Source organism: Drosophila miranda, chromosome XR (assembly GCF_003369915.1).
Source record: "Drosophila miranda strain MSH22 chromosome XR, D.miranda_PacBio2.1, whole genome shotgun sequence".
Classification (NCBI taxonomy): domain Eukaryota; kingdom Metazoa; phylum Arthropoda; class Insecta; order Diptera; family Drosophilidae; genus Drosophila; species Drosophila miranda.
Window position 1 is genome coordinate 4,611,345 of NC_046674.1, and position 18,328 is coordinate 4,629,672.

General features: G+C 49.6%; 1 protein-coding gene across 3 annotated transcripts in view; it reads right to left on the bottom strand.

Annotated features, from left to right (window-relative positions):
• LOC108151629 (triple functional domain protein) overlaps positions 1-18,328 on the bottom strand; it is a 45,609-nt gene that overhangs the window by 21,201 nt on the left and 6,080 nt on the right. For 2 of the 3 annotated variants that reach the window (XM_017280328.2, XM_033386660.1), the window contains exons 4-6: positions 16,162-18,279; positions 14,168-16,099; positions 13,901-14,104 (exon numbers count right to left, since the gene is read on the bottom strand). In XM_017280328.2, coding sequence (XP_017135817.1) covers positions 13,901-14,104; positions 14,168-16,099; positions 16,162-18,279 — 4,254 coding nt within the window. Of the gene's footprint in view, positions 1-5,990; positions 6,867-13,900; positions 14,105-14,167; positions 16,100-16,161; positions 18,280-18,328 lie in introns of those variants that run through there. The other variant, XM_017280329.2, reaches the window with a different exon arrangement.

The following is an 18,328-nucleotide window of genomic DNA, read 5'->3' on the forward strand; positions in this document are numbered from 1 at the left end:
ATTTCAAAACTTCGCCCCGCCCACTTCCGCCCCCACAAAGGACGAAAATCTGTGGCATCCACAATTTTAAAGATATGAGAAAACCAAAAACGTAGAGTTGTAGAGAATGACCATATCTTTAAGACTGCGGAATCTGAATTGGATCGTATTATTATTATAGCCAGCATCAAGAAAACAATTTCATTTTTTCTCGCCCTGTCTCTCTCTAACACACACGTAGCATAGGCGGCTTTGCTTAGAGTAAAACATTAGCGCCTAGATCTCAGAGACTACAAAAGCTAGAGCAACCAAATTTGGTATCCACACTCCTAATATATCGGACCGAGACGAGTTTGTTTCAAAATTTCGCCACACCCCCTTCCGCCCCCGCAAAGGACGAAAATCTGGGGATATTCAAAAATCTCAGAGACTATTAAGGCTAGAGTAACCAAATTTGGTATCCGCACTTCTGTTAGATCTTACTATAAAACGTGTATCTCAAAATTTCGCCCCACCCCCTTCCGCCCACACAAAGGACGAAAATCTGTTGCATCCACAATATTGCACATTCGAGAAAACTAAAAACGCAGAATCATAGATAATGACCATATCTATCAGATTGCTGAATCTGGATCAGATCAGATCATTTTTATAGCCAATAGGAACAAATCAATTTGCAGTGGCTACGCAGCGCCCGACGTCACGCTCAGACTGATTTTCTGTCTCTCTCGCACGCACTCTTTGTCGTGTCGTTTAATATTAGCGGCGTCTGCCGGAGGAGAGCAATACTGACTTAGTATCGGGTATAACCGTAGAGTTGCGGTGTCCGCAGCAACTCACAACGTTCCCCCTCGTTTTTTTCTTAGCTTTTCGCTTGTTGGAAATTGTAAAGCGATTTGCCAAAATGTTTACGTTATTATTGATGGTTTATTCCCTCTCTCGAGGGTATTCCTTCGGGAGTGTTGGCTGGGTTTGGTTGGGTGTAAGCTCTCTCTCTCTCTCTCTCATGCCTCAAGCCATTGCCTTTCTCATGGCATCGTAAAAACGCAATTGCTGCCACCAGAAACGAGACGAGAGAGGGGGACAGGGGGAGCGTGTGTGTGTGTAAAAAGCCATCAATTGTTAAGTCATTAAAAAATATGTGAGGGAGCGGAGGGGAGGGGAAGAGAGGCAGAAGGAGCATTAAAGCAAGCGTCAGTTGTCAAGTGAAATTACAAACATCATTTAACAGATGGCTATCACAAATGGGCAGCACTGCGTCGCTCCGATGGGCAGCACTGTTCGTTGATTGATGTTTTCCGATAGAGAAAAATCTGTAGCCTACTTTCGGGCCTGCCAAGAAAACGGAATCCTTTTCTTTCATTCAATACATTTTTGATAAGCCCCAGAGAAATGTCCCCGGTCCCCCGTCCCCCGGACCCGGATCCCTGGTCCTCGGTTCCAATTCCAGACAGAATTTGTCGTGTTTTTCGTTTCTTTCCCAAAAAAATGTACTCTGGTAAATGGCCTCGTGGGAGAGCCATAAATCACATAGATATGCCCCACAGACACACGGAAATATCTATACATGCGAGGGCTACCATGCGAACCGTATATCTGCATCTGTATCTGTATGCACGGCGAGGAGAGTGTATCTGTGGGTATATGTTCTGCGGTGGATACATAAAGATGTATTCCAGAGGGCATGTACATAAAACATAAACGTCTATTATTCAATTAACTCGCACAGTGGGTCCTCCCGGGGGTGTACCGGGGTGTACAGTGGGTACGTGGCTCGTCAGGTGCAGCAGTCGGGGGTCCCCGACATCAATTACGTTGTGGCAAACACCAATACAGCCGTCAACAAGATGGCAAACAAACAATGGAGCCCCCCCCCACCCTCTTCCTACCCACAAAAAAGGGAGCGGGAGTGCCTGAGAGGAGGAAGAGTAGCAGCTATCGCTCTGCTGTGGTCTGGTAATTGTGCGACAACATGTTAACACCAACAGCGGGCCATTCCCTCGCACCCAGGGATAGGCCCATTGTCTCCGCTGGCCCCCGGTACCCCCCGAACCCCCCGAAGCCACTGACTGTCTGTCTGCCTCCGTGTATCTGTGTGGGTGAGTGGAGAGCTGAATGAAAGTCATTTACAGTGCAAATCGAATAATATTCTAAATCCATTACAAGCAACTACGGGCCGGACAGGGAGCATGGGGGCGATGGGGTATGGGGTATGGGGGATGGGCGCCATGCAATAATGGATGAACGAAGGCAGCAATTAGGAGAGGCAGCCGCTCTCTCCGAAGGTGGTTTAGCATTTAAGAGAAGCGACAGAGAGACAGCAGCCATGCCACACACAGAGCCGAGAAGCCGCAACAGGAAAAAGCCGGAAACCACAGCCACATAGCCACACAGCCTGGAGGGTGCCCAGAGGATGCCCAGAGGGAGCCTTGACCAAGCCCAATTGCTGTTTGGGATTTTTGCAAAAAGAGTTGTGACCCCCAGTGTCAAGTGGGAGCAAACGCATGGCCAAAGCAGAGAGGCCACTGGGAGCAGGCAGCGATGGGAGTCCAGTGGGGGGGCAATCTAGTGGGGAACGCACAAAGCGAGGACCAACTTTTTGTTGCACAGGGAGGGGGAGGGGGAGGAGCACTCTTCTGACAAGGACATGAGCAATTTGTGGCCGGAGTGAGCCTCCTCCATGTCCAAGCGTTTGCCAAGCGGAGGGACGACCCTGAAGATGACAGATGGTCAGATCTGCAGGATGGGGGAGCCCACGATGCTAGTGGAAGCAGCAGGATATGTGCTGGCACTGTGGCCTGTTACGTGTTGCGTGGGCCTTCCCCATGGGACATGGGGGACATGGCTGGCAGTCCACCAACCAAAGGACCAATTGTCCGAAAGAAAGCCTGGACTTTCGGACACTGGCAGCCTCTGGGGTCTCTGGTTTTTCTGGCTTTAAAAAGCAATGTCTATCGAGAGGCGTGTCACTGGCAGCAGCAGCAACAGCAGCAGCAGCATTTGGCCATTGATTTTATGGCGAGGCGATGGGGCAGAAGGAGTCGCCCGGAGCATGCCCCGAGCATCGTCAAATTTGTGATGGCCATTACGTGTACATGTGCACAGAGAGCGAGCGAGCGAGCGAGCGAGCGAGCAACGACAAGGATACTCCTTCTCGAAGTCCCCCTTGGGGGCCTTGGCTTTAGTTCCTTTTACCACTTTATATTCTGCAGTATTTTGAGTATCTCAAGATGCGATTACGAGGAGAGCATGTATCGCAGTCAGGGGCTTGGTTGCTGCTCTCCGCCTTCTGCCTCCTGCCTCCTGCCTCCTGCTGTCGTTGCATGCTTTTCCTTCTGCTCACAAATTTAGTTACAAATTTGTTTGGCCTTCTGCTGGTATGCGATGCTGCAACATCATCTTTCGGTCGTTCGTTCGTTCGTTCGTTCGTTCGTTCTGGTGCCTTTTCCCTGTGGCAATTTGCATATCAGTGATGCCATTGAGGGCTGTTGAAAAGCGAAAGTAGTTTCCATTTCAAGCAGAGAAGTGAAGGTAACTTTTGGGTCCTTCATTGAGTGAGGGATTTATTAAAATCTGTTCTACATTCCGCAGTCCGCATTCCGCATTCTGTTTCTGTTTCTGTCTTTCTGCACTTTGTTTGGGTTTCATGTTTTATTTGCATTTAGTTTTGTGGACGTTTTCCCTCTTTTGTGGCATTTGTGCGATGCCTAAAAAATGTCTGCTATTGTTCAGGGCAGCAGCCCTCGCTCTCCCTCTCTCTCTCTCTCTCTCCCTCCGAGCACTGCTTAAGTTGCGTCGTGACAGGCAGGACTGAAGCATGGATCAAGCGATGCAAAGCAGTTGCTGCAAGTGACAGCCAACATGAGGACATATTTTTGTGTGCCAGAAAATTTCTATTCCATTTCTGGCAAGAGAGAGAGAGAGTAAGAGAGGTGGTGGCACTTCAGAAGGTATGTTAAGGAGGAGGTTGCATCCACGAGCTGTGCCTCACCCCGCCTCTTTAATACGCCTTGCAAGTGTTGCTGCCGCTGCTGCTGTTGCTGCCGCTGCTGCTGCTGCTGCTGCTGCTCTTGTCTGGGGATTTATTTGGCTTGTGCGCTCAAAAGTATGCCATAATAAAATGCATAAAGCATACGCCCCGTGGTATGCGCTGCGCTTCGAAAACTTTTGGGATGGCTGCCAGGCGAAAATGAAGGCAGGAAGAACCAGCACACAGCGCACCAGAAGGACAACTGCCATTCAAAGGAGAAGGAGAGAAGCAGCAGCAGCAGCATCGTCACAAAAACTTTTCTCTGCAAGGCACAAACATTTTTCATTTGCGGCACACACACTGGGGAGCAGGGGGGCAGAGCGTGGGGTGGGGCATTCTTGCAACACCAAATTAAAGCGTTCTGTATATATCTGTAGGTATTCCGGCAGAGGCAAATCAATGAACCCGAGAACACTGGCCTGGAACACATCATCATGGAAATGGAAATCAACTTCTGTCTCAATCTCAGCCTTTTGAAGTCTGAGAATCAGCCTCTGCCTCATCTTCGGAGTCAGTATCCCGCCTCTGTCTCGTTTTGAGCCTCAGAATTCGCCTGTGTCCAGAGTCCGCCTCAATCTCTGCTTTGGCTTTCAGATTTGCAACCTCTGCTTCCGCCTCAGCGAATCATAAAGCAAATTGAGTGAAAGGGCAATGCGATTATAAAAGGAACGGAAGGGCAGCAGACCAGACCAGACCAGACCAGGAAGCTGCCACTAGTCCGAGGCAGAGAGACACATTCCTCAAACACCGAAATGTGACACAATGGATGTCACGGGTAGGCGGTGGAGACGGAAGAGGGGGCCACCACGAGGCAGTGTCAAAGGAGGCAAGGTCAACAGTAGACTCAAGACACAATGCAGCGCACACAAGACGCAGGCGGACGCAGGGGCAGGGCCACACAATGATGATGATGATGATGAGGAGGAGGAGGAGAAGGAGGAGGAGGATAAGGCTTACACATTCTCTGATGATGTGATAAATACATTATGTGATGATGTTGAAACTAGTTGTGGCACACACACAGAGAAGGGAGGGAGAGAGTAATTGAAGCACTGACAATGGCAAATAAATTAGCGCTTGCCACACAGCAACACGGCGTATGATTAATGGGCTGCTTATTAAACGATGTCCTCTCTAGTGTCTGCTGTCTGTCCACTGCTTCGTGGGTCAACAACCAGTTTACAGTCCACTCTCTTTCCCCCCCCCTGCAGTGTGGGGGGACATCCTTCGGAACTAATCAAAATAAATGGGAGACCCTGTCCCTTCTGCCCACCCCACAAAAAAATGAAACAAACAAAAATGTAATGCCAGAGAGTCCTTCGGTGACGACAGAGGGACATCAGTTGGCTGCTGCATGGCTAAGTAGATTTCTGATATCTATAGCTGCCGGCTGCCGGCTCCCTGCTGGGTCCTTTGGCTAAATTTAGATACAGATACGAGTCCTGCCACTGCCACTGCCACTGGCACTGGCACCCATTCAAAGTTATTGTTTCCATTAGCATAACTAAGAGAACCGAAGAGCGGCACCCGCGGCAGCCTCCTCCGCAGAGCTGAGGCGACTCCTACGTGGCATCAACATTAATCACAGGTCAAGCCGCACGCACACACCACACCGCCACTTATCGAGGAATGAGCAATGAGGAATGGCATTGATTTGAACGAACGGCGAACGGTCGCTATTCCATTGCTGTCGCATGATTTGTGTGTGCGTGCCACAGACCGCAGGGCCAGAGCGGGCGGGGAGGGGTGACCTTTCTGCAAGCCACAGCTAAATAAAAGATTAGCTGGGCACCACAAAAGTTTTCCGATAAGGTCAAGGCAATCGATGGCCGTTCTTGTGGCATTAATATTTACTGCCACGCCGCACTGACGCTTGTCGCCTGTCGCCCGTCAATCCTTCGATTGGGGCACCACAAATCCCGCATCCCGAGTCCCTTGTCCCTTTTTATCGTATCTCTTTTCTTAACATTCTAAAAGGTACCTTAAAGCCGCTGCTGCTGGGCTGCCGGAAGAACCGAAAGGAGCTGGGCGTATCGATGGTGTGCTGACGCGCCAGGACTCCATGGCTGCTGACACTCGACTGCCGGAACCAAGGTAGCGAGATCTTGCGGCGACTCTTCCGCTGGACAGGAACTGCAGCTGCAGCTGGGGCTGCAACTGGAGATGCATCCGGAGCCGATGCCGATGCTGATGCTGAGGCTGGAGCCGCCACCGATGGAAACGTAAAGGGTGAATGCTCCACTTGCTTCTGGGAGGAGGCACCTCCTCCAGCTCCTGCTGGCGGTGGCGATGTGGCGTCATCCTCTTGCAGCGTACACAGCGGTGTGTTCTGTGCCGAGTCCGCCAGCGAGGGTGAGGGCGAGGGATCGCCCACGGCGATGGGTGCACTCAGCGGCAAAGGAGTATTCGGCAGGGACACATATCCCTTGATCACCGCTGAATCCCTGTCGAGGCTGCCACCACCTCCTGCTCCTCCTGGTTCACCGTACCTCAAGCGATCCAGCGATGTCTTCTTTTGGGCAACGGTGGCGCCTCCGACTCCGACTCCGCTTCCACCTCCGCCACCATCCGCCGAGTCAACGCTGTTCATTCGCTCATTTAGGAATTTCTTGACACTCTTCATGATTGTTTTTCTCTCTCTTTGGCACTCTAGCACTCTCTCTTTCTCTCTCACTCTGTCTCTATTCGGCTTTCATTTTCATTTTTCCTTAAAAATCACAGTCGGTTTTAAACGGGGGTATGGTGGGGCTGCTGCGGGTGGGTGGGTTGTATGTGGCAGGACTTCTTTTTTTTTTTTGATTTCTTTTTTTATATTTTTAAAACACAGAAATTTTGGGGGCTTTTGTTCCGCCTCAAAATCGATAAAAAGTTCTCCTAGAGACACACAATGTTTTATTTTTATTTTATCCCTTTTTCGCTTTATTTTTGTTGTTGTTGGTATCTGTGTGTGTGTGTGTGTTGTTGATTGGATTTTACACACACACACACACAGATACACACACGCGCTCGGGTACACACGCACGTACACACACACACAGAGATGGCTATGCCACTGACAGCCACTGAAATGTGGTCTCGGTTTTACGCCCTGTCCTGCCTTTGACTTTCAATTAGTGCAACGCGGCGGATGATCAATTTTCGAGGCGACAGAAAGAGGAGAGGCCCCTGCATTTCCCAGCATTTCCCAACATTTCCCTGAATTTCTCTCTTTTATTCAATCAATGTACCGTTTACGAAATAAAGTGCCCGGGCTTTCCGCCGAGAGTTTTCCCACTTTGATTTCAAGTTTAAAATTATTCCATTTCCCGTAAGGAAATATCCTTATTCATGATTTCATTTGGCTCTTTGAACACCTGGCTTGCTAACATTTTCTGTTAATGCTAGAGAATGAATCTTGAACCTTGATCCCTAATCATTCCTGATCTATTTTCGCTTAGACGCAGCCTTTTACGCTCAGAATTCCAGGCAGAAAATCTCAAACAAACTGAGGGGCACTGCTGCATGACGCATGACACGTCTGTTGTTCTGTTTCTGTGGAAAAAGAGTCATTGAACCTTCTTTTCTTTGCTTTTGACAATTTCCAGAGCAAGCTATATATATAGACCGATGAGTGCTGCTGCACATCCTTAAATTCTTAAATTCAGGAAAATTAAATTCCCTAATATCTATAGATATCCGACTAGAACAGATCTAGTAGAATTTGAACATTTTATCGCAAAAAAAAAAAAGTATTTTTGGGCTGCAAATTTATAGTTTTCAACAAAAGTTCAACAGCTTCAAATGGGATACATATTTTTTTGGCAAACATTTGATATAAATCGATAAAAATACATATATCAACCTTCAACAGAGAAAATCTGTGTAATTTTTGAATAAAAATCAATAAAACATTGAAATTTTCCGTTTCATAATTCATTCAGTGAAAGACTATATATTAACCACAGTTTATATGGATAACTTCCATCTTTAAGACTATCTACAGCTTGTGGTTGATGAAAATCTTCAAGTTAATTGAGTCTTAATTGAGAGCACTTGCACTCTAGACGGAATGATCCTCTAGTGAAGTGGAAATCTCCAGTCCGGCGGGCCGACAGAGCGGAAAGAACCCTTCTCTGTCATTCCCTTGTCATTCACATGCACCGAGTCAAGTGCCCCGCCGGTCTTTAGTTTGTTCTGCTGCCAGTCTTTGGCTTTTTCCTTCCACTCTTTTGAATGGTTTTTTTTTTTTTTGTTTCTTTAGCTTTGCCTTTCCTCCCATCTGTTTGTTTCTGTTTTGATTTCAGCATTTGGTTATTTATTTATTTAATTTTCATAGATAAAAAGCCAACCGCCTGCCAACAAGATCTTTTTTCTGTGTGTTTCTTTGGGTTTCTTAGCCTCAAAAATCGCACGTTTGTTTACCCCGTGAAAACTACTCGTTTACCTTCTAGATGCGATACGATATACGATGTACATATGTATATATGTAAGGAATTGGAATAGGGAATGGGAAATGGGGAATATATATTTGTTATTTTTACACTTTGGTGGCGCTCGGGCAGCGCGCGTGTGTTTCTGTGTGGCAGGTGCGCCATTGCCATTGCCACCGCCTCTGCCACTTGGTGTTTGAACCGAAAAAGATCTTCGCTCTCTCTCTTCTGTAGGCCACGAGAGCAATTATGAGTCGTGTGTGTGTGTGTGTGTGTGTTTCTTTACACACCAAAACAGCAAACAATCAAAAGATTTCCAAACACTCTTTCGGCCAGGGATCTACGAAGAGAGAGTACTCTTTTTTGGCAACTTTCTGTCTCCCAGTGAGACTGGAAAACTTTGGTTGCCTGCCCAATTGCCGCTGGTATTCTTTTTCTTTTTGTTAGGGTATATTCTGCTTCGGTTGTTGCGGCGTGAAAATTTGCATATGTTCGAGGAAATTTGCATTGGTTTTCCACCATTTACCGTTTGGTGGCAGCAGCCGCAGCAGCTGTTTGCTAAGTGGCAAAACCATCAGCAGGCAATGGGCTTTGGGATTGGTATTGAGATTGCGATTGGGATTGGGATTCTCTCTGTGTTTCAGCCTCTGCTTTTTCTCGTTTTCTTTTTACTCGTTGTGTGTGTGTGGCAATGGCTTTAGAAAGTTTTCCTTTTTGCCGTCTTTTGTGGCGTGTCGTGTAGCTGGGCAGAGAGGCGGCTTTCGTTGACATTTTGTGGCTCCACTGGACGGACATCCGCTGGGACCACTCTGTCCCTCTGTCTCTCTTTCTCTGTAATACTTTTCATCGTTTCATTCACTCAGAAACCGAAAACTTAATTCAATTCTTTGCAAATGAATGCACACACAGCACACAAAAGGGAGGCAGGGGCAGGGACAGGGGCAGTGGCAGGATGTGAGGCATCGCATCCTTAGATTTCAAACTAAATTAATTTAATACCCAAAGCCCCAGCTTCAGCCCCAGACCCCGATCGGGTTCGCTTTTTTCGAAAATCAGCTTAAAAACTTTTCCCTGCTTTCTGATTGGCAGACAGAGGAAAAGCTTCTCTTTCGGAAAATGTTTGTTCCCCAGTTTTTCCGGGGAAACTTTTCATTTTTTTTTTTTTTTGTTCTTTTTTGTTTTTGCTGGGTTTAGTTTTGCGGTTTAGCAAAGACTAACAAAGCGGTTTCCAGTGGCAGTGTTTTGTTATTCGCATTTTAATTGCTTTCTGTTGGGGAAATTGGATTAGAAAACGGGGCACGGCTAGAGAGCCCTGAGAAAGTATTTTCTTTCGACAGTGTCGATGCATTGTTGGGGGATGGGGGATAGGGGGGGTGCTCTCTTTGGCCAGAGCACGACAGCTGGCACTCAAATTAAATTGCAATGCATTGCATCGCATCGACTCGATAATTATAATGACCAAAACATGTCATGTGTGTCCCGTGCCCCACCCTTCTGCCACAATCGCTATAGAAACCACAAAAGCCACAAGCGAGGCACCACACACACACAGCACACACAGACACACACAATATCGCGTTGAAATATTAAAATGGGGGAATTCAGGAAAAAGGGTACGGAATCGGAATGGAAATGTGGGTTATCTTCGGTAAGCATATACCAAGGAAAACACACTCTTCAGGGAGCTATGGAATAGGAGTGGAAGGTAAGGCCAACCAAAGGGGAATCTTTGCAGAAAGGCATGTCTTATGGAACCAACAATTGCTAACCCAAGAGGAAAAGAGGCATACAAATGGGTGTCATATGCTACAGAAGGGTAATACAATCCAAAACCAGAATAAATCAAGAATCAAAAGAGGGCAAAATGCTAAAAAAAGCTATAGCTATGGGGCACTCTACAGGGTATACAAAATTCAGAATTCTACGCGGATTGGGGGGATCGCCAGGGTGAAATTGATATTTATTCCACGAAAAGTTTGTAACTCATTCGAAGAAAAGCAAATATAGGATTTCAGCAGAATCTGCGACTGATGGCATTCTGACTCGGATTCTACGAGTTTCAAGGATTTTGTAGTCTATAAAGTATAACGAAAAGGGAAGATAGAATTGTCACAAGGACAGAGTCGAAGGAGTGTGTGCCACAGACGAAAGCCCTCCTACAGGAAGGATAAAATGTGGGATATCTTAATCAAAATCGCAGCCATTCTGTTTCTGAAAGCATACACTCTCCATCGCACAAAAATACATACACACAGATACCTTCCACACACACGAACACACACACAGAGAAGCTGGGCTCAAATTGCGATCGCAGTTCAGTTCTGGTGTTTTTTTTTTGTTGCAGTTGACAGCAACACTCATGGGGCATGCTCCTCCGATGCTCTAGGGGTCTGTCTGTCTGCCTGCTGCTCTGATGCTCGTTCGTTCGCCAAATGAAACTGCTACTCAAGTAGCTAAAGGCGTGAAAAAGGTCAAAGGCATGTGGCAGTGGCAGTGGCAGTGGCAGTGGCCGTGGCTGTTTAGTGGGTGCCCCGTGCCCGTGACCATGCCCATTGGCCCCGAGGCTGCTGTAGACATTTTCCTCTTCAACTCATTTTCATTCTATTCCTTTCCCTGTCCCTCTCAAAAAAGGGTTTCCCCCACTCTTCACTCTTCACTCCTCTCTCTTCTCTATCCCTGTCTTTTATTCCGATTTCTGTGCTTCTGTTTTTAGCTGGTTTCATTCACCCATTTTCTACAGAGAACTACAGTTTTTGGCAACAGAAGCAGAAGCGGCGGCAACGCGAACAGCTTTTTATCATATTTATATTCACATTTAGCGCATTTCATTTTCGTGGATATTTATATAAGCCATCATATCTTTTGTTTACAGTTTAAGGCACCCTTCCCCCCCACCACCCTCCCCACCCTCTGCCGCCGCGACACTCATTTATGTAATCTACAATTGTTTTTGTTTAGGCTGGGAAATTGTCATTAACAATTACATGTTTTCACGGGGCTTTGCAATTTCAATTATTCTATTTGTTTTTGTTTTCGTTTTTGTTTTTGTTTTGTTCAACAGCTGATGGGATCGATCGCTTTCTGAAGCGGGATCACTTTTCGCGATAACAAATGCCAAAGAAAGGGAGGTTTCGGTTCTTGAAGTTCTATTGAGTGATATCTCGGTGTTGGCCGCCTTATCGACTGATTGCTTTGGCGATTTTCAAATAAATTTGCACTTTGAAAAGATAGAGATAGAGGAATTCCTCATACAAAAAATGGGGGGCTATAGCTGTGTATAGATGTTGCTGTTGCAGATTTTCTTTCACTTCAAAAAAAAAAGAAAAACTAGACTTGTAACGCGACGCGCGGCAATCACCAGAAATCAAAAGGCGAGAGGCGAAAGGCGAACGAAAGGTGCAATCCGTAAAAGAGACCAGAGACGAGTGTTGGAAGATGCAACGGGCTCTGGCTCAAAAGATGGAGTAGTAGTCGTAGATGGAGGCAAGGTGCTGCTGCTGCTGCTGGTGCTGCTGCCGGGCGGCGTCGCGCATCTGCAGGCAGGCGGCAGAGGCGAAGGTTAAGAGCAGAAGACACACACAGCAGAGCAGAAACCGACGCGAGATGCGGCACCCCCGACACGAACCGACGAACCTTTTGGCTTAAACTCCGCGAAGCAACTGGAGCAACTGCGTCCTCCGCGGGAAAAAGCACACACGAGCCACACACGGACACACGAACACACGAGCCATGCGAGTCGCGATTCGCGAATCTCTACACGAAGTGTACGCACATTCGCAACGAGAAATGTCTTAACCCATGGGCGGCCGGCCGCCTCCACCCATGCCCAATTCTGCCCACAAAATGGGTGGTCAAAAAGTGGGAGAGCAGCAGCAGCAGGGAGAGAGCGAGAGCGAGCGAGCGAGCAAGCCAATTGCCATTAGCTGTAGTTTCGAGAGAGCTTTCATTTGTAGACAAAGCTTTCAGCTAGAGAGAAAGCTTACTTTTGCTCTCATCTGCCGGACGAAAGCCTCTTTTTGAAATAGAGGCGCTTAAACCATTTAATTAATGAAAAATACTCGCATTTTATAGAATATCAAAAAAAAACATTGGAAAAGCACACAAAAAACAAAAAACAAAAAATAGTTGTGGAAAATCCATGAGAAAAGCCATATTAGTGTCATAAAAAAAGTGCCTTTAATCCATGACCCCGTTCCACTGTTAAGTTTCGTGTTGTGCGGCACGGTACATAAGACAAACTGTTATTTCGGTCATAAAAACCTCGCATAAGCTGCGAGACTCAGACGACGAAATCTGATGCGCGAGGAATCCCCAGACGGACGGGACAGAAGGACTGAAGGACCTCCTAACTATAAAGAAGTGTCACATAAAATTTACATTAAGCGAAATGTAACGAAACGCTAAAAGCAGTCATATATAATCCAGCACATACTCGCAGATAGATAGAGAGTCGTGAGGGATATAGGTTAGGGATGAAAAGGTGGCGAAAGGACACACCGACAGGCTAGAGATGTCGCGCGTTGCTGGAGCTACGCATTGGGGCACGCAGCAGCAGCCACAGAGAAGCGGAGCGGAGCGGATTGAAGTGGAGTGGAGGAGAAATCTCATTAAGCCATGCTATGAATTTTAAACATGATGCACAGGACCCGACCCGAGAGCCGAACCGAGTCCAACTGCTGCCGAGAAACTAGTTCCAGATGCTGGCCAATGGCAGCAGCAGACGACCCCCCACCTCCACCACAGACAGCGGATAGGAGAGGGTGTAAGCCAATTCCATGTGAGGTAGGACCACAGCTAAGAAGCTTTCCAGCGAGTGCTTAAAGCACGCATCGTATGGGTACCAGAGAAATGGAACAACTTTCATGTGAGGTAGGACTAAGGAGCTTTCCAGTTTGCAACAGGAATACTGGGAACAGATGCGACTAAGCCTCACCGTACGACGGCTTCGACGGCCGTTTCGCACAAGAGAATGGCCGAGAATGTAAAAACAAAATAAATGAGACGGAGAAAGCCAAAGAGAATACATACAGTGTGCGGGCGGAGACTAATTGCGGCTCGATTCGAGTCTTATGAGAGTGTTTTTTGTTTTTGTTGTAATAGAGGTAGTAGTGTGTTTAAAAATAAGTACAGGGAGTACTGAAGATACAGAATGGGAACAGATGCACTTTCATTCGAGATAGGAATAAAAACGCTTTTGTAAAAGCTCACCCCAGATAATTGTGGCAACAGAAGCTGTCATTATGATCAAATATTTGCCCAAGGAATACTGGGAACAGAATGATTTTCATTGAATATTTAAATCTTATCTAAGAAAATGCTGGAAAGGTTCGAAGAAGAGTATAGGAACTGATTTTATGTGGGGATCTCATTAAAAACAAACCCCAATATTTGGAATCTTACAGCGAAACCGAAGAATACTGGGAGGAAAAGTGTTCCTTAATCATAAAAGCTCTCAAAAAGCAGTATAAACATATGGACTCACCTTATTATCACTATCTGTGGTATTGCCCGAGCCAAAACTGGCCAAAGAACAGCGATCGTGATCGTTCTCCGTGAGCTGTTCATCGAGATCCCTGGAGGATCGCTGCGAGGAGCCCGAATGCTTGGCAGGGGACTTTGGTAGCGTCAGTGAAGTGCCAGAGAAGCAGGTTTCCTGCATGACCTCACGCAGTTTCTTAACCCAAATCTAGCACAAAAGAAATATCAATTAAGCCGCAAGCTCAGACCATCAAATGGATGCCACTGTTACCTGTTTGGTCTCCAGGCTGTTGGCCTTGAGGACAATCCTACAATCGGATAACATGGGCGATCTTCCTGTCCACACGGCAAACTTTGCTTCATCGCCTTCGATGTGCTCCGTGATGCCCATGTCCGTGGTCATGAGTTTGCTCTTGAACTGATACTTGACCACGCTGGACTCCTTCACTTCCTTGGCAAAGACCAGATACAGCTCGAAGAGGAATACCCTCCGGTCGCGCCCCTTCCGGATGATCTGCTTGGTGTCCCATGCCTGGAAGGCATCCTGCAGGACCACTTCTCCGAGCTTATCCACGGAAACATCGCAGTTTTCGAGCAGTGACAGATGCATGGCATCGTTGGCCTTTTTGGGGACATTGAGCATTACCTCGAGACCCTCCTTGATCTCGCCGTGGCTCTCCTCGCAGCAGGAGAGCAGATCCTTGAGCAGCAGCTGGTATTTGGTGATGCGCTGCACGGGCTTGATGAGGTACGCGGGCAGTGGATGCTCCACTTCGAGGCGCCGCTGCAGCTCCTCAAAATAGTTGCCCGCATGCTGCACCAGGAGATTGTTGGACGTTGGTTTGTTCTTGCAATAATGGACGTACATATCGAATTTGGAGGCCCATGTGACGAAGCAATGGCCCACATCCTCGGGCATTGTTTCGTATTTTTCGAGTTCTCGTAGGAAAATCTTCTGGTGGAAATGATGGAGCTCGCGGATGTTGCCGAAAATCACATCCTCTTGGCCCACCAAGGCAGGCGGTACATTGCGGCCCCCGCGGAACTCCTCCAGGAAGCACTTGATGCATGTGGCAAGATCATTCACGTACGCCCTCTCCGTTTGCATCAGCTCGGCCATAATGAACTCTTTTCGTCGCGCACTCTTGCGCTTCTCTTCGTTGATCTCTTTGCTGGCCACCGAGTTCGAGGAGGAGTTCAGCTTGGCCTCCAGCGTGGGGTCCGAGTGGCGATCGCCACTGCTGCCGCTGCCGCCACTCCCTCCGCCGCTGCTTATGCCCGAGGAGGAGCATATGGAGATGTTGGCGTCGGAGGAATCCAGAAGCAGCTGCTGCTGGGACATGCCCAGGGACTTTTCCAGCTGCTCGCAGTAGCTGTCCATGCGATTGCTGAAGTCCTTGTACCGCTGGTCCACCGAGGCCACCCACTGCTTGATGTCTGCGGCATGGGCATGGCCCTTCTCCACGAGACTGTCCGCCAGTTGGATGAGCATCTTCACCCGCTCGCGGGTCTCCTTGGCGGTGCTCCGGAATTCGTTGTGTTCTTTGAGCAGACCCTCCGTCTCCTCCTTGGTAATGCCCACGAGATTCGTGCGGGAGGAGAGGTATGCCTCGCCCGTGTTGTGTATCCATTCGATGGCCTGCTTGGCACTCCGCTCGAACAGCACGAACTGCTGGCACTGATCGAGCGACTTCTTGCGCAGCGTCCAGAAGTCCAGCACTTGGTTCTCCTGCGTGAGCAGCTGGTCCAGTTTGCTCTTCACATGCGCCTCACAGTTTCCCTTGTACTGGTAGTACTGCTGCGAGCGATTCGCGTACTTCAGGAATGTCTCTGCGGTGCGCCGGGCCAGGGTGCAGGCCTTGAGGAACGCCTCCTTTTGCTCCTGATGCTTTGAGATGAGCTGGACAATCGTTTGGGCCTTGTCGCTGCTGCCGCCGCCGCCGCACCAGTCATCCACCCGCTTGTACTCCCGCTCCAGGCTGTCCAGCACGGAGCACACCTGCCCGGCGGTTTTGTAAAAGTTGAGGGAGGCCGTCACCAGTTTGTGCCGCTCCTCGGCGTACGTCACGAGCTGTTGCCATTTCTTGGTGACATCGTCGCTGATCTCTCGGATCGACTGGGGATCATAGTGATTCGCATTGATCAGGGCATCCGCTCGATACTTGACCTGCACGGCCGACGTGTGCGTCTTCTCAATGGCAATCTGCAAACAGAGAAAGGGGATTAAAATATGCGAAACGACATGGAAATGCACTCTGAAGAAACCTGAAACTGTTCGTGTCCCTGGCGCAGCTGGTCCGCCTCCTGGAAACTGTTGGGCGTCACAAAGCTGGCCACCAGCATGGCCTCGCCATTGCGTATCCATGAGATTACTTGATTCGCATCGTTCTGGAACTGACAGAGCTGCACGGCCTGCTCCAGCTTGGCGCGCTTCGCCTCTGAGAGCTCCTCCAGATCGATCTCCCGCTCGCGCAGGAAGTCCAACAGGTATTCGATGCGTGCCTGGGCCGTGTGCGTGGCATCGGCCATGGAAATGAAGCCCGCGTTCTCGAACATCTGCAGCAGGTCCTGTCCCTGCTGCAGGATCTCGTAGGTGGAGTTCTGTATGTCCGTCACCGATTCGTTGTGCATCCGAATGAGCTGCTCGGCCTTCTGGTAGTCCCGCGACAGATCCGCATGCTGCAGCTCCTCGGACCACACCTCCAGCTGCGACGACAGCTCCATGGCATCGCGCTCAAAGTATCGCAAACGGAGTATGAGATCGGCACGGAAGTTGCGAGCGGACCAGAGCTCCTCCAGCTCCACTTTCTGTTTGCTGAGCTTCTCCAGCGTGGCCTCTAGGGCCGCAATGGACCCCGTGTTGTCCACATAGTCGAGGGCGCGCATTTCCTGGAGCAGAGCCTCGCCCTGGGCTATTGTGGTCATGCAGAGGTTGACGGTGCTCTCCTTATGCTCCCGCTGGTACTGCTGCAGGATCCGTTCGATGCCCTCGAGGTCCTCCTGCGACAGCCGCGTCTCGTCCGCACTCACGAACGTCCGCAGCTTGTCGATCCATGCCGTCACCTCCTTCTCGTGCGTGTAGAAGTGTACGGCCATCTCCAGGCGCCTCCTTCGCTGCTCCACTCGCTCCGCAAAGCTTCCCACCTGCTGCTCCAGCTCCCTGGCCACCGAATAGATGTCAATGGGATCGGCCTCCCCGCTGAGCGCCAGCTCCTCTGCCGCCGAGAGCAGCTTCTGGGCATTGCTGTAGGTGTTCTGGGCCACGTTCTCGAAGTTGTCGTGCGACGTCTGGTAGACGCGCGCCTTGTGGAAGTTCCTGCCGATGCCCGTGTTCTTGCGGAGGAACACTTCGCCGTGATTCTTCAGCCAGTCGAGCACCTGCTTCACGTCCTCCTGGAAGAGGCGCAGGGCGAGCGTCTGGTGGAGGCGGATCCGCTCTTGGTGCCACTTGGCCTCCAGGGTGCGATGGTGCCCCAATATTTGGTGTATCACGGCCAGCACATGGCTGGCACCCTCGCTGTAGTCGGCCGCCGGGTTCTGCCTTTCATATTTGTTGAAGCTGCTGTTCTTTCGATGATCCGGCACCCCCGGGGGCGGCGGCTGGTTGCACACTTGGACGAGATGATCCAACTGGTAGAGCAGCTTCTTGGAGGTCGAATGGACTTCGGTGTACGCCTGGCACATGGCCTCGTACAGCGACTGATGCGTGCGTATGGCCGTCTCCAGGCTCTGGATGTCCGAGGGCAACGGCTGGGAGGCCTGACAGGCGGCCGCCCAGCTTGCCACACTGTTGCAGTACTGCTCGGCCTTGTGGTGGAAGAGCACGCTCAGCTGCAGCACGGCCGTGCGCTCGTCCAGGCCGGCGGCAAAGTCCTTCCATGTCCTGTCCAAGCGTTGGGCCAGCGTCTTGATGTGCTGTGCCGCATAATGCTGGCTCTCGATGAGCCGGGCCGCCACCGCCAGGATGCGATCGATGTTTACCGAGACATTCATTGAAGCCACAGCGAACTTCTGATGCTCATCTTGGAGGGACTTGGCCATCGAATAGTTCTGGCCAATCTCCACGTAGCTCATCTGGAAGACATCCCGATTGTGCAGGATCCAGTCGAACATCTTCTCGCAGTCCTGCTCGAACAGGCGCCACTGGAAGCACTGATCGAGCTTCACTTTCTTGTGCTGCCACAGCATCAGGAGTCGCTCCTGGCCCGTGTGTATGAGGTCGATCTGTCGCAGTGCCTTATTGATGGCCGCCGACATGTCCGGATTGGTGCTTACTCCCCGTGCGGCGCTCTGTTGTCCTCCTCCGCCTCCCTGTTGCTGCTGTCCCGCGGACGAGGTGCCCGAATCAAGGCTGGCCGTGTCGGAGGCGGAGCCACCAGGCGGCTAAAAGAGCACACAGATTAGTCAAAGAAGATAGAGAGAGAGAGGGAGA